Source organism: Erpetoichthys calabaricus, chromosome 11 (assembly GCF_900747795.2).
Source record: "Erpetoichthys calabaricus chromosome 11, fErpCal1.3, whole genome shotgun sequence".
NCBI classification, from domain to species: Eukaryota; Metazoa; Chordata; class Cladistia; order Polypteriformes; family Polypteridae; genus Erpetoichthys; species Erpetoichthys calabaricus.
This window is the reverse complement of record NC_041404.2, coordinates 22,543,626-22,560,959: the sequence shown is the minus strand read 5'-3', so window position 1 is coordinate 22,560,959 and position 17,334 is coordinate 22,543,626. Positions and strand designations below refer to the sequence as shown.

General features: G+C 42.3%; 1 protein-coding gene across 1 annotated transcript in view; it reads left to right on the top strand.

Moving 5' to 3' along the window:
* The first annotated feature begins 11,983 nt into the window (after window positions 1-11,983).
* The window catches only part of LOC114660239 (prolyl 4-hydroxylase subunit alpha-2-like), a 44,265-nt gene continuing 38,914 nt past the window's right edge, over window positions 11,984-17,334 (top strand). Inside the window, exon 1 of the mRNA XM_028812795.2 lies at window positions 11,984-12,212. Within this exon, the coding sequence (XP_028668628.1) occupies window positions 12,044-12,212 (169 nt within the window). The 5' untranslated portion in view covers window positions 11,984-12,043. The remainder of the gene's footprint in view (window positions 12,213-17,334) is intronic.

Below are 17,334 nucleotides of genomic sequence, written 5' to 3'. Positions count from 1 at the left end.
ACCTCCACCCCCACCACCATTCCTTTACCTGACGATTCGGCCCCTATAGTTCGCGTGTTAAATCTAACCATTTTAACAAGCACCTTTTCAGTAGAAACTGGTTATGGGGATCAGAATAGATGGTTGCAGTGGGTTCTCTATTCAGCTAAGCAAGTTAATCGTTCTCATTGTTACGCGTGCGCTGCAGCCCGTTCCCATTTAGCTACAGTCCCTTTCCCATTATCTAACATTTCTGACCCCGCGGGGTTGCCCTGCCTTCTGTACTTATTCACTACTTCTAAGAAACCCCTCTCTGGTTCAAAGTGTTCTAATCTATCTATTCTTTTTCCCCCCACCCGTCACATGACTACCCCTATGTTTCAAACTCACGAAGGAAATTATACATGTTTCAAATCTAATGGAACGACATGGGTAGGAGAATTACCATTTTCCTTCTGTTCTCAAACTTTTCAGGTCAACTTTTCTCTGAATACCGTTCTGTCTTCCTTTCTCCTCTCCCAAACCACTCCTAGATCAGATATTTGGTGGATGTGCCGTAGGTCCCAATTATTTGCCACCCTTCCCCCTAACTGGTCTGGTACCTGTGCTCCAGTCCAATTAGTAATGCCTTTTAGACTTCTATCCTTACCTCCCTCTCACTCCCCATATTATTCCACACCTCCTTTTTATTTCCGACATACCCGCTCCCTTTTCCATATGCCTACCAATATCTCCTTACATGGCCCTGGAGTATACATAGATGCTATTGGAGTCCCCAGGGGTGTCCCAGACAGATTTAAAGCTAGGGATCAAGTTGCTGCCGGTTTTGAATCTATCATACCCCAAATTACTATTAATAAGAATGTTGACTGGATTAATTACCTTTATTATAACCAACAACGTTTCCTTAACTTCACCAAAGACGCTATTGAAGGCATACATGAACAGCTTGACCGTACTTCTCTGATGACTTGGCAAAATCGTCTAGCCTTGGACATGTTACTTGCGGAAAAGGGAGGCGTCTGTGCTGTTTGGCGATGCTTGTTGTACATATATTCCTAATAATACCGCGCCAGATGGATCAATAACTCGTGCATTGGCAGGCCTCACTGCTCTCTCTAATGAACTTACCACTAATTCTGGCATTACAAATCCCTGGGATCAGTGGTTTGCATCCTCCTTCGGATCCTGGGGACAATGGATAAGATCTGTTTTCATTTCTTTGGTTGTGGCATTTTGCCTCCTCCTCCTGGTTGGTTGTTGTATTATCCCTTTGTTTCGCTATATAATATCTAAGTACTTTACCGCCTCTATGGAAAGGGCATATATGCTACATGAGGAGCACATGTCTCGTATAGCTTCTTCCATTTTCTCCTCCCCATCCCCTTCCCCCCCCCCTTCCCCTTCATCAACCATTTCAATTTAATTATATTGCCCACATCATTTTGTTCAAAAAGGGAGGAGTGTAAAAACATAAAATGATGTAATTGAACAAAATGTATGTGTGTAAGTACAGAAAATAGGACAGAATGATCAAACTTGTTTGTGTTTTGCGTACGTGACAAAAAAGCATATATACTTTCTGGAAGTTTTCTTTCAATGATGTGTGTGACAAGAAAATATACTTTTAGGGTAAAGACTTTACCAATTGGAATAATACAAAATGAGTCAGGACGCTATTTTTATTGCTTACGTGGTCAACGATCAGGAAACTAGAAAGCTATAAAAGAGCAAGGATATCTGCGCTCGAGGCAGATGAAGTGCGGTGTCCTAGGACTGTATTTCTCTGTCATTTTACCCTTGCCTGGTATGTATCAATAAAAGGTTTTTACTAATTTTAATTTTCTTCTCTGTCTTCAGTCACAAAAAGTGTCCACACACTTTAGCACTGTTTCTTCACTGTCCAGCTCATCCGGTGACATTACTGACGGTGTCGGGTTCAAGAGCTCCCAAAATGGAGACGGAGCCTGGAGCAGAACCCCACATCATCACATACTCCCTCTTTAGAATGACATTAGCAGTCAGACAATCCAGAGCTGATCGTCTGCTTTCTCTTGTATCTCATGCCAGCACATGTGGCCATGGAGTTTGCTCTTTCCTCCTGTGCCTCTCCATGATGATGATTCCATTCCCTGGATTTTCATGCCCACTCCACCTTAGCCCCTGTCTCATATCATCTTCAGCATGTTGTGCAGTCTTCCTCACAAAGCCTCAAGCATTTAAGCCTTCTTTCCAAGTACTTGAGATATCTTCAAGGCCCTCAGGATAATGAGCTGCTGAGTCTGCCCAGCATTTTCCTAAATGAATGATGAACGTACCTAATAATCCCAATTATCTGTACTGCATGCTCCTCCATTTAATACTTCGCCAATTACGTGGATCACCATAAAACCTTGTGTGACTGGTATTACCTGCAATAGATATAAACTGTGCCAACCATAAAAAGCAGCTTACATGTCAAATTATGTTAAACTAGGGGGCTTTGCCCCCTGCTTGCTTCGCTTGCCAACCCCTTTCCCCCCTCCCCCCGCCAGGGCTACACGCCATTGTGAAATGGGTGGACGAACGCATCCCAAGGAGATGCTTAAACGGTGATACAATGGGAAACAAGTACAGTTTTTATTTCACCTCCTCTTTGCTCGATCAGTTGCTGGATTGCTGCCGTGCCGCGTGATCTGCATTTCGTCTCTCTTCTCCAGACATCCTCAAACACTATTCGATCTCTTTTTGCTGTTCCGTTATTTCACCGAGTAATATTTTCCATTTGTTTGCGCTAATGCGATCTTTACTCTCCTTTTTTTGAGACTTTCGAATCTTCCTACTTCCATTATCTCTAACCTGCTCTGCATGTGTATCACGGGACTTGCTTCCAAAGGTTGTAAGTTTGACGTAACTTGACCGTCTCGTGGGACGTCTAAGTATCTCTCTGTCTTTTTTCAAAAGATCACATGTTGTCGCAAGTTTATTTTTTAAAATTGATATTAAAAGGCTTTTCTAACAAAATTCCATATTTTTTGTGTTTATTGCATTTGTCACATGCAGATGCTTTGCCTGTTTCATTACAGCGCAGTGAAAAGATCTCAACAGGCTGCAGGGAACTCTCTGAAGGTCCTTGTTGTTCAGCAGCCATTCACCTGACAATTGTGCATTAAGAGAAAACGACTTGTTAAAGAAATGGCGGGGCAGGGAGTTATAAGACTTTAAATGTAGGATATGAAGCCTACCTCGAGGGTTCGGACTCTGAGGCAGGCATAACGAAGCCCTGCCATGTTGCTCATCGGACGCGCACGTTCACACTTCAGCCAGCGCCTTTAGGATGACATTCAATATCAGATTTGTCTCTGGTGACTGTCATCCCTCCCTGCCATCAGTGGCCTTCCTGAAGTGTCAACAGGCAATTTATGGATAGATATTGCTGGGCTCCATTTATGTTCATCCATTTTCAACCATTTTGTTCTCTTTTTGTGTACTTGTTATGTAATTTCTAAAGTTCCTGTGAACTTGTCACAGAACCTCTGTGTCTGCTGTCTCTGAAGAGCGCTATACAGACCAACTGAGATGGTAAAAGGCTGGGTTTCAGTGTGTCTGGGCTGGCTGCCGTCTCTGCCCTGCCTGTGCTCGTACATGTCTGCTGCCACTTGACTGGCCAGAACTATGAAACGTTACTCATCTTTTTGTGGTTTTAATCAGGTTTGATATACGCACTCTCTTCTGCTTAGCCATCAGCCCTAGGGCTGTGTGCTGTGTGGTTGGCAAAGGAATTCTTTTATTTTGCCAGACTTGGAATGCCTATTTTAAGTTTTCTTTTTGTCTCTCCCCAGCGCCTGTTTTTAAGTATTAAAGAATTTGTGTGGAATAGGTGAGAGTACACTTTAGTTGTATCCACCCATCCATCCATTTTCCATAGCTTATCCAGGGGGCTACAGTCTTAGAAGTAAGGCCCATACATCCCTTTCCCCAGCCTCACTTGCCAGCTCATACTGTAGGATCCCAAGACATTCCCATCTGAGAGATATAATCTTCCCAACAAGCGTGGGGTCTTCCTGGTGGTCTCTTCCCAGCTGACCGTGCCTTTAAAACCTCCTGCGTCCTGGAGGCATCCGTATCAGATGCCCCAACCCCCTCAAATGGCTCTTCTGGAAGCGGCTCTACTCCAAGCTTCTCCCAGATGTTGTCACTTCTCACCCAATCTCAAAGTGAGATCCCAATCACTCTGCAGAGAAAGCTCATTTCAGCTGTTTGTACCTGCAATCTCATTCTATTGGTCATAACCCAAAGCTCATGACCATGGGTGAGGGCAGGGACGTAGATCGACTGGTAAATCAAGAGCTTTGCCTTCTGACGCAGCTCCTTCTTCAGCACTACAGATGGGTATAGCAACTGCATAACTTCACTCGCCACCTCAAACCTTCTGTCGATCTCAACTTCCATTTTCACCTCACTCGTGAACAAGACCCCAAGATATTTAAATCCCTCCACTTCAAGCAGTAACTCAGAGGACAGTCCACCTTTTTTCCTACTGAGGACCATGACCTCAGATTTGGAGGAGCTGATCCTCATACTTGCCGCTTCACACTCGGTCACAAACCGTCCCAATGTGTGCTGAAGTTCACAGCCCAATAAAGCCTTTACTAACTTTACCAGTACCTTGTACATATTTTTATAAAGTTCATTTAAGACCACTGGAGTCTAATATGGCCATCTTTGGAGGCCAGAGCTTTTAAACATGCTGGCATGGTGGAAGGAAATGAGGTGGGACTGGTAAACATCAGATGAATGGGCATACTTGGATATTTTACTTGGATATTGGCATAATGGACATCGAACTGTTGTTCATAAGTCTGCGCTTATGCTAATAGCTGGAGACTTTAACCATGTGACGCTGGACAAAACATTACCTGCTTTCTCACAGCATGTGGACTGTAACACCTGGGGAAACAGGACTATTGACCTACTGTATGCAAACGTTAAAGACGCATACAGCGCCACCCCGCTGCCTATGCTTGGGAAAGCAGATCATAACTTGGTTCTGCTTCAGCCTCACTACAAACCAAGAGTGAGGGAGCTACCTACAACCACACGCTCATTCAGGAAGTGGTCCCCTGAGGCAGAGCAGGCTCTGAGAGACTGCTTTGGAACTACGGACTGGGATATCCTGCAGGGATCACATAGGGAGAACATTGAGGAGGTTGTTGACTGTACTACTGACTACATCATTCTGTATGGACATTGTAGTTCCAGTAAGAACAGTACGCTGCTATGCTAACAACAAGCCATGGATTACAAGTGACATCAAGAGCCTTTTGAACCAGAAGAAAAGGGCTTTTAAAGGCAGTAATGAGCATGAGCTTAAGCGCGTGCAGAAGGAACTCCAAGTCCAGCTCAGGGCAGCGAAGGAGCAGTACAGGAGAAAGCTGGAGCAGAAGTTGCAGAACAACAGCATGAAGGAAGTGTGGGATGGGATGAAGATCATCACTGGCTGCAGCTCGAAGCGGGGTGCCACCATCGAGAGAGACATGGAGAGAGCAAACCAGATGAACAACTTCTTTAACAGGTTTGACCTCCCTAACCCACTCTCACCTTAGAGTACTGCACCCTCCACCCATCCTTCTGCTGATACCAGCATAGGAGAGAGTTTCCCCCCACCCACAATTACAGCAGGCCAGGTAAGCAGAGCTGAGGAGACTTCATGCCAGCAAAGCAGTGGGTCCAGATGGAGTATCACCACAACTGCTGAAGGTCTGTGCCCTGGAGCTGGGGAGTCCTCTACAGCGCATCTTTAACCTGAGCCTGGAACAGGGGAGAGTCCCGAGGCTTTGCAAAACATCTTGCATCATCCCAGTCCTAAAGGTATCACGTCCTAGTGAGCTGAATGACTTCCGGCCTGTCGCTCTGATGTCACATGTGATGAAGACCATGGAGCGGTTGCTGCTCCACCACCTGAAGCCACAGGTCCACCACGCCCTCAACCCTCTGCAGTTTGCATACCAGGAGAAGGTGGGAGCAGATGATGCTATCTATATGCTACACCGATCCCTCTCCCACTTGGACAGAGGCAGTGGTGCTGTAAGACTTATGTTTCTGGACTTCTCTAGTGCCTTCAACACCATCCAACCTCTGCTCCTTAGGGTCAAGCTGACAGAGATGAGAGTAGATTCATACCTGGTAGCATGGATCGTGGACTATCTTACAGACAGACCTCAGTATGTGCGTCTGGGGAACTGCGGGTCTGACATTGTGGTCAGCAACACAGGAGCGCTGCAGGGGACTGTACTTTCTCTGGTCCTGTTCAGCCTATATACATCGGACTTCCAATACAACTTAGAGTCCTGCCACGTGTAAAAGTTCGCTGACGACACTGCTATCGTGGGCTGCATCAGGAGTGGGCAGGAGGAGGAGTATAGGAACCTAATCAAAGACTTTGTTAAATGGTGTGACTCAAATCACCTACAACTAAACACCAGCAAAATCAAGGAGCTGGTGGTGAATTTTAGGAAGACCAGGCCCCTCATGGACCCCGTGATCATCAGAGGTGACTGTGTGCAGAGGGTGTAAACCTATAAATACCTGGGAGTGCAGCTGGATGATAAATTGGACTGGACTGCCAATACTGATGCTCTGTGCAAGAGAGGACAGAGCTGACTATACTTCCTTAGAAGGCTGGCGTCCTTCAACATCTGCAATAAGATGTTGCAGGTGTTCTATCAGACAGTTGTGGCGAGTGCCCTCTTCTACGCGGTGGTGTGCTGGGGAGGCAGCATAAAGAAATGGAACGCCTCGTGCCTGGACAAACTGGTGAGGAAGGCAGGCTATATTGTAGGCACGGAGCTGGACAGTTTGACATCTGTGGCAGAGCGACGGGCACTGAGCAGGCTCCTGTCAATCATGGAGAATCCACTGCATCCACTAAACAGTGTCATCTACAGAGGAGCAACTTCAGTGACAGACTGCTGTCACTGTCCTGCTCCACTAACAGACTGAGAAGATCGTTCCTCCCCCACACTATACGAATCTTCACCCGGGGGGGGGGGGGGGTAAACGTTAACATTATATAAAGTTACTGTCTGTTTTACCTACATTTTTATTACTCTTTAATTTAATATTGTTTTTTTGTATCAGTATGCTGCTGCTGGAGTATGTGAATTTCCCCTTGGGATTAATAAAGTATGTATCTATCTATCTATCTATCTATCTATCTATCTATCTATCTATCTATCTATCTATCTGTCTGTCTGTCTGTCTGTCTGTCTGTCTGTCTGTCTGTCTGTCTGTCTGTCTGTCTGTCTGTCTGTCTATCTATCTATCTATCTATCTATCTATCTATCTATCTATCTATCTATCTATCTATCTATCTATCTATCTATCTATCTATCTATCTATCTATCTATCTATCTATCTATCTACTTAGACCACCCCACAACATCCTCATCTCAAGTCCTTCTACTCTGCTTTCTGGGAATCCACCTGAACTAGGAGTGGTGGGTGTAGTGGTCACTTTCACAGTATACCTCCATTAATATTACAAACCCATTTAAACCAATTTTAGGGACATAGGAGTCCCACCAGCATCGGCCATTTCTCAGTTCTAATGTTATTGTCACTTTTATTTCAGTTTCCAGGTGGGTTTGATGTATTTTGTGTGTTTATGTATTGTGACAGACGGCCGGGGTCCTTGCCCGGTCAGGATGCCCTTTTGATTAGAGAACTGGGGGAGAGAACATGTCAACAGACACTAGAGGGCAGCCCCCCTGGGTTGCAATGGGGCTAAAGGCTTGGTGCTTAGAAGCTCAATCCTGCTGGGACCCGTGGCCACCTACAGGGGGTGCCTGGACAGCTCTGGAGCCTTGGAATACGGCACTTTCCCTATACCCGGAAGTGCTGCCAGAAGTTGATCAGGGAGCACCTGGAGCACTTCCAGGTGCAGTATAAAAGAGGCCGCCTCATTCCACTCAGTGAGCTGGAGTCAGGAGGCAGAGGATGGAGCTTGCGAGGAGAGGAATAGAGGCGGCAGAAGAAGAACAAGAACAAGAAGAGAAGGAGAAAGAAAAGTAAAAGTAAAGTATAAAGGAACTGAGCTATTGTGGCTGTTTGGTGTCTGCGTTGTATGTAGAAGAAAAAGAAAATAAAAGTATGTGCTTTTGAACATTGTGTGTCCTGGTGTCTGTCTGAAGTTGGGCTGATCTTCCACAGTATATAAATGCTGCATGGTTTAGGATTATACTATGAATACTGTAGATGTAAATAGTCAGAAGCATTCTGTGCCTTATTTAGGAACATGTTGGCAAAGAAGCATCACAAAGCACAGCTACACTCCATAATATGGAGAGTGCTGGAAAACTTGAGTGCCTAGAGAAAACTCTACACAGATATGAGAAGAACTTTTTTCCTCCATACAGGCCTTGACCCCAGGATGCTGAGGCTGTGAGGTGGTAGCTTTAAATGCTGTGTCACCTGATAAAGTGCAGTTCCCCAAGAACGCAGTCCTGTCAAATTGTCCTCTGGTCCCTGCTTTACCCTTCATGATTATCTTTCTACATTCAGACTAAAGTATTTAGAGAAAAGCAGAAACGTGTAGCATCAGGCATTGTGGTTACAGAAATATCTCTTGCAATAATAGATAATAAAAACACGTAGGTCTGCCTTTGGTGCTGTTGATTTGAAATGATGTCAAGAAACCGAATAGCACAATTAAACTCTAGACGCTGTCCTGACCTCTGGACTGACCAGACAGATGGTTTCAATGCAGAAAACAGCCTTAAGCAAATAAAGCCCAATACAAAGACTCAAAAATGGGCAGATCCACAGAATAGCTGAGAGCAGGATCTTCTTTTAGGCCTGATTCAGATCCTTTATGTCTGTGACAAGCAGTTGGGGACGTTCTACCAGGCCATAGTGGCTAGTGCATTGTCCTACACTGTGGTCAGCTGGGAAAGTAATACCAGTCCAGGGGGTGTCAGAGGTCTGAATAAACTGATTAGGAATGATAGCTGTTTTGAAGGATGGACCCCTGGACCCTGGAACAAAGGATAGAGAGAAGAGGCTGGCAAAATTAGAGCTTATTATGATGGATGCTATTCATTGTCACCATGACGTGTTCTCCTGAGCTTTTAGTTGCAGGACCCTGAAGCTGTGGAATGATCTGCCTGTTTGCTCAGCTAGAAGAATCCCACCCAACCACTCTTAATTCAGTGGGTGACCAATGTTCTGTACTACTTAAAACTGAAAAAAATCAAATTCTCACTTAGAGGATCTGTTCAAAACTTTTTTTTTTAATATGGCAGGATCTAATCAATAACATTTTAGAATAAGCTTCCGTTTCAGGGAAAAGGATACCCTTCTTTTCTTGCTCCTTTTATAGAATAGCTTTGGTTGCTGGCTCCTCTCTCTTTCTCTTGGGTAGGGTCGAATTTTGCTTTGATTTGTTAAAGTTGACTTGACTGTATGGAATGTTATCTGTTTCTAATTAAAATCAATAATAAATAATAAGTTACAAGACCCTGAAGCTGTGGAACGTTCTGCCTGCTTGTATAAGAGAGGCCCCTTCGGTCTCAGCAGTTAAATCCTGGCTGAAGACTCAATACTTTAGCCTGGTATACCCTGACTAGAGCTGCTGATTAGCTCTAAAGCTTGTTAGTCATTTGTACAAAAACAGAAGTATTATGCTCTTTATAAACCATTACTAACCCTGCTCTGTTCTGTTTCTATTCTTAGTATTCTGCTGCCAACTGAAACGTCCATGGAAAGACACCTGCGATACTGGCAGCCTTGGAATCAATGGATAGAAAGAATTTGTTGTCAGATTAGATGGCCCAGGGGGCTGAGGTCTCCAGATCTGTGTTAATGTCTGATTCTCTCTTTAGACCGTGGAGCTCCCGGGGGTTTATTTTCTCCATGGATGCCACTGATTGGAGTTTTTATTCTCATCAGTTGTCAACTGACCACAGTTCAAAATGAATTACTGGACTGACAGTGTCAGGTAAGTTATATTGCAGAAACTTGAACATAAATCAAGGGGTGTTGCAGTCAGACCATCTAATGACCTGTTGAGACCACATCTGGAGATCTCTGGATGTCTTGATATGAAAACAAGAAAGGAGGACTAGAAACTGAGCAGAGAGGAGGCTGAGTGCCTCAGGATTCAAGCAGCATGGCAGACAGACTCAGAGAATTAAGCATTTTTAGTTCTGAGCAGAGAAGACTGCATAGAGACTAATGCAGGCCGTCAAAAGTCTTTAAGGCATCGATGAACTTGATTCAGCAGACAATTGTGGCAATTAATGAAACCGAATTTTAGAGCAGTGGAAACTGGCATCAGGTACGCACTTGTGGATTTCTTTTGGAGCCCCAGAAGTGAGTAAACGATGTGGCCGTGTAGGTGGAACAGACGGCCCAATCACTCAAAACACAGTCCAGAATGGAAACTCAGGGTACTTCACTACTACAGGCTGGGCCACCTGACCAACATCTTATACCACGGAGAGGAGCAAACAAAACATGGACAGTCACATAACCAAGATATTTTAAATATTGAAAATAAGCACTCCATATTTTCCCCTTACAATTTCCTAACTTATTTATACACTGAAGCAGGTAAGCTATGTGTTTCAGTTAATACATTTTCTAGTTCAGTTCAAGTGCTGCAAAGTCCAGGAGAGTCTCTTTTCTTTCAAAACTGGAATGTGAATTCCTTCCTTTATGACAGGATGGCGTGGAGGCGCTGGTGGTGTAGCTGTCAGCTTTTAACACAAAGCCCCCTTTAACAGTTACAAGTTAATGACATCTTTTGGTTTCTAGAGGTGTTATTACCTGCCATTTATCACCTCTTAAGTAAAATAATCACACTAGATAGATAGATAGATAGATAGATAGATAGATAGATACTTTATTAATCCCTACACTATAATGTAGAAATAAATCGTCAGCCTCAAAAACCCCAATCACATAAATGTCAGATAACAATTATAAGGTGCTCACTACCTGCCAATTTACTCACGTACATTTAAAGCTGTCTGTTTTATCTGTCATTTTCATAAACACTGATCCTGTTCATCTACAGAATACTGTGTGCCACAGCCTAATGCTTTGTGACGATGATCGCTGTGAAAGACACTATGTGACCTAAATGAGGCATACTGGTACAGGTGGCAAACATCATTCATACACCCTCAGGCATCTTAAGAGACGCCAAACTGTCTTAGAAGATAAGAACGTAAGAAATGGTTTTGAGGAGAGGAAACCATTTAAGTGAACATGGCCAGATAGTTGCCTAACTCCTGTAATTATCCCAAAAGGTGACAGTCCCCAGTGTGCTCATGTCCATTTTAATTCTAGGTAGCTTGTTTAATGCATCTGCGGTTGTTTGTATAAAATATATTCATATAAAATATAAATATATATTCATATAAAATATATTCAACATTTCTATTAAATTTTCACTTAATTGGAGACCTCTTAATGAAGACTTTATCTTTAAACCTTTCTTACCTTACTTACCCTTCTTGTAAATAAACTAAATTACTTTTATGATGTCTCTTCTTAATGTCCATTTAATTAGGCTAGAAATATTTGAGTCATTGTCTCTGGAAGGGAACTCTGGGAGATCAGAACAACACAGCACTGAAGACATCTATCTATCTATCTATCTATCTATCTATCTATCTATCTATCTATCTATCTATCTATCTATCTATCTATCTATCTATCTATCTATCTATCTATCTATCTATCTATCTATCTATCTATCCCTTAGAATCAAATTCTTCATTTGTCTTTGCTGCATACTGTAATTTCTTACCATTAAGTATGACGGCTCACTCTGAACAGCCACAGATATCTAAATCCTCAAGATATACTCCTATAAATTTGTTTTTCATGTCATTGCTGTCAGAGCTGGAAGACGATCCAGTCTGTGTCTGCTTGCTGCAGCTTGCCCTGCCTGACGATTGCTTAACCCTTAACTGCTGCCCTTAATTGGTCTATTTAGTGGTTTGGATTGTTGCTTATTCCTTATTTTGTCTTGACAGAATCAATACACCAGGAGGATGTCTTTCGCTGGCATAATTGCATGCTTGTGCTCCTCTTAGATTTTTATTATGTACCCTGTGTTTGTAAACCAAGAAGACGTCTCTCAGGACTTTACACTTGGGACATGATGCTTTGCAGTGCGCTTTGTTGGATGGCAGCTACTTGCTGGCTTGTCACCTCTACTCAGACTGAGTTTTACTCCTCAATAGGTAAGCATTAAAGTAATCAGTTATTAGCAGTGTTACAATAGGGTCCTATCAGTGGGCACAGGTGGGAACGAGTGTAACATAGTTGTACACTCTGTCATTAGAGTCAGGCAGATCAGCTAGTAAGAAATTCAGATCTTAATGCACTTATGACTGTCACATTTATGTAAGCAAATAAACTCAATTTAGATCATCTTTATCATTTCATTATGATCCTAAATATATTGCACTGAAGTAAAAAACAAGGAGTAAAATTCTCACATTTAACCATGTAAAGGGTGAGTGTAATAGACCACACTTCAGCTTCTGCTTCTGGGAAACCTGTCGAGTGTTTTAGGATGAGAGCTTCTGCACGCTGTGTGTGTGTTTCATTCTACTTCAGCTAGCATGTTTAACGGTCAGAATAATGTCAGGCAATTTTCAGTGTAAAAGTAATTATCTAAAAAAATAATTTTTAGATAGATAGATAGATAGATAGATATGAAATACACTGTATAATAGATAACAGAAAGATAGAGATATAGGAAGAACTTTATTTGTTCCAAGGGGGAAATTTAGCTTTTTACAGCTAAAGGTAACAGGAGCAGTCACAGTCAGGGAGGCACTGTAAAAGCATATTGTCACTGGTATAAAGGATCAACATATTCTTTGTTTTGTGGTCAAATATTTATTAACTGTGACTAATACAAAAATGTAATTAATTAAAATCTAAAATTGTAAAGTGTCATCTTTTGGATTTTGAATGTACTCATATTTTCTTATATAATACGCTACCGTGGCTGTTCATTTGTCTGTCCAGGATTTTAAATCACCTGTAGCTCACAAACCGTTTGAGCTATTGATCTGAAATTTGGTACACATATACTACGTGACGTCTACTATCCGCTTTCGGGGTAATGAGTGACCTCCAAGGTTAGTCCTCTTTTTATTTTTTATTTTATTCTAGAATCAACTCAGTGGCCAGCAGGGTGGCCTTGTAGCGCATGCGTATGGGCGCCATTCTTATCCCTACCATCTTTGCCGTCACTTCTCCTACCTCTTCATATCTTAAATCATTCTTGAGACAGATTGAAGACTTAAGTGCCATCTTAAGTGAAAAATTAAGCAAAAAAGTACTAAGTAATTGCAACACAAGCACTGACTTAATCAGTTTTAACATGAAAAGATGCCGATGAAAGAAGAGAAGAAGTGGGCCACTAGGGTGGAGAAAAGAAGAGCTGCTCAGGAAGCAGCAAGAGCATCAACCTCTGAGCAAACAAATGCTAAACGTACAGAGAAAGAGGATGAAAACTATGAAGGCTCAAGTCAAGCATATTCACTGCACATTATTGTGCAGTGTGCCGTTAATGGTTTTTAGATAGATCTTTATCACATGTTGCATCCATAAAGTCCAAAGCATAGTGAAGGACCGCTCCCACCCTTTCCATGGTCTCTTTTTTCTACTTCCACAAGACAGAAGGTACCATAGCATCCAAATCAGTTCAGTCAGGTTCTGCCACAGCTTCAACTGCTGGCTCTCCTGACTCTGAACTCTGCTGCTCCCCAGCCCTCAGATCTGCTCCTAGTATCCTAGTAGCTTATTTATATGCATTGCATTTGTTACACTTTTTTCTTAAGTGGTCTTTTAGTATTAGTTGTTTTTATTATTTATCACTGTCTCTTTCAAATTGTTATTCATTCACCTATTATTTGTTTATATATATACTGTATATATAGCTCTTTACCTGTCTAGCACTTGTTCTGTATTTATGTATATGTTCCACCATAGTCCATGGGGACATCATTTTTTGCCACTGTATGCTGCAATACTGTGCATGGATGATGACTTCTATTATGATAAACCAAAAATGTCTACACCTAGTGTAAGTGTTAGCTATAAGTAAGATAAAAAAACAAAACTAGAATTACAAATGTATAAAATGTAAAATGCAATTTAAATGGAAATTTAAAATTTACTTTAAAAATGCTGGTCAGTTTGGGAAGTTATATTTATCATTAACACAAAGGCAAGTCTGGAGACACTGGTGCCATGTATTGCAAGCGTGCATCTCAAGAGTTACAAGGCTGAATTCCTGCCAGACGCTGTCTATGTGCAGTTTGCATGTTCTCTTGTGTCCATTGTGACAGACGACCGGCTATGGACTCCGGTCGTCACCCCCAGGCCGCTAGGAGGAGCCCTCCGGACAGCATATTTGTGCCCCGAGTTCCAGCAGGGCCTCATGGACTTTGTAGTGTTTTGACACAGCCCTGCTGGATACCTTGGGGGCGCTGTAGGGGGGCTAGTGGGCTCTGGCATGCCCTATAACCCGGGAGTGCATTCCAGTCACGTGACTGGAAGAAGCGATGTGCTCCCGGGATGAAGAAAAGGACTTTGCCCTGACCCGGAAGGAAAACGGACTTGTGGGTTTGGCTTGGAGCCACTTCCGGGTCAGGGGCTTTAAAAGGACTCTGGGTGAGCCCAGACATTTGAGCTGAGCTGGGAGGTAGGGTGGCGACGTGTCTGGGAGAGGAGGAGAGTATTATAGAGAATTGTGTATTGGTTAATGAGTGTGGAGTGGAGGGTGCTTTGTGCACAGTATAGTATTATAATAAAATATTATTATACATTCACCTGGTCATCAGAGTGGTACCTGAGGGTTCGAGAGGTGGACACGAGCATCTACTGCTACACCTTATAGACTTTTATTTCTGAGATCTTTGGCTTTCCTCTCTGTGGGATTTGTTTGAGAAACTTTAGAGCCCCAGCGCCCCCAAGTGCAGGCACAGTAGTTTGAAAGCTTGACACATTACATTGAGTTTTGGTTACAAATTAACTCCTAAAAAGCATCGACTCTTTTTTTTTTTACTTACTCATAAAAAGTACCTTGCATTTCCTACAATAATTCGCCTTAGTGTAAATTGCTTACTGTACCAAATATGAGATCAAATAGATGAATGTGGGGGTTTTCTTAATGTATAATATTAATTCTTACTCTTCATAATAGAGGGAATTGAAAGACGAAATGTTTGTTCTGTAAACCTGCTTACTCCAATAGCTACAAGAATCAGCAATTTATAATGAATACATAATGGCCCAGGTGTGACTTTCAAAAAGTCAGATAAATATTGTTAAAAGGCATATATCTCTGAAAAAAACTGCGCACACATGAACCCTACAGCTTAGGGGTCTTTGTGTGTCAAGTAAAACCCCTGCTTGAGACAGATAAATACGTTGATTTATATTCATTTAGACAAGGGGTTTCCAACCTGGGGTGTCCTCGCTCCCAGGCGGTGCGAGATGGAATTTAGGGGGGGTGTGATAAATAGAAAGACTGCATGAGTGAGTTGCAATCGGTGTCTTGCAGTGGGCCGTCATTTGTAGGTCATTTATCAGTTACTGTTCCTGTTCTATGGTATAAAAAAAGTCAAGCATCACACATGCAATTGTCACCAATGAATGAGCCACAGAAATGTCCGATCTAACGGGTTCCTTGCTGTATTCATAATAGTGAGCAAAATTTTTTAAGAGAATGGAATTTTGACCTTGCAATGACCCATAGAGAAGTTCAAGGTCTGGTACTTATTTCTAGTGCAGAAATTTTAACAATGTAGCACATGGGCGGTAATATTGGGGGACAAAGCTCATCAACTGTGCATAGTGCTGTGCCGGCTCCTGTTGCTTCACAGAGGTCACTAATCCCACCAAATCCCTCAATCGTTGATCATGTGTCATTTCCTTGAGGTGCATGATGTTTCGTGGGATACCCCAAAACCCAGAACGTCAATCATGTGTCTAAGCTTCACGGGGGACACATTTACAAGATTATTGAGATTTATAGAGGTAAACTGCTCCATTTATATTTTTTTGAGTTTAGTTTGTTCACCTGCAGTACTGTTTGTGGTTCAATTTGTGGTTCAAAAATTAGAAATTGCGAACATAAATCAAACATTTTCTAGTGGTATGAGGCACAGAAAAAGATGGGAACCATCGATTTAAACACTCCAAAGAAAATTGCTTCCATGTACTGTATATACTCAAGTATAAGTCAGGTCTTGAAACCTGAAAAATCGATCATAAAATCACACCCCGACTTATACGCCCATTCAAAAATGCGACACTTACATTTTTTTTTTTTACATCTTCTTGCCTCCTCCAATCTCGCATCAGTGTTTCAGACGCATTGAATTTTGTTGCAGTAGCGCAGTTACCAATTCCTTTCGCTACTTCAACAAGGCTTAATTTAAAACCAGCTTCATATTTTCTTCTGGTTGAACGCTCCATCTAAAATAAGGGATGCTCTTACCATAAAGGTGTATGAGGGTGTGAGATACAAAAAAACAAAAATCAGTGAAAACGTTGCTTTGGAGTAGTTCAGATATTCACGTAGGCACAATAGAGAGAGTGAGAGAGAGTGGTTAGGAGCACCCGCAGATACAGTGCATTGCTGCACCCACATAGAAAAAAAAGGCAGTGTGCTCCGTGGCTACTCTCTCAGGTAAGTGTTAGCATATCATAATCCCTTGTACCAATAGCGTGAGTTTCCTGCGTTCAACTTATACGACCGACATTATAAAATACCAGAAATTATACTGTAAAATCAAGTCCCCACTTATCCGCGGGAGAACTTATCCGCAAGTATATACAGTAGGTTTGGGTGAATGTACAAATGTGTTCTATGACAGACAGGCACCTCATCCTGCTATGCACTCAGTGTTTCCTTCATGTTCTTGGACTGGATTATGTAGGGCTGAAAATGTGGAAAGGTAAACAAATGAAATACGCCCTCCACCCTGCTGCAGGTGGACTGTGCAATCTTAGTAACCACTATAAGTCTGATTTGGTACTTGCTCCCCATGCTATAAAAATCAGCATTAAAATAAAACACGAAAAAATTAAACGCTACAAAGATGGGATAATGCCAAAAGTAATTATTAACAAGTTGAAGTATGAACCATATTAATAACATTAGAAATGACTAAAACACGTCAGCTACTGTATGCCCACAGTGAACATTTGTGAAGGACATAGTGAGATATGTTTGTCACTTAGAAAAACTTACTGGAATATCAGTGAATGTTGGTCATAATTTACATTGTGTGGGGAACAGCCCGGACACAGACAGGTAGATATGATGGTTTCACCACA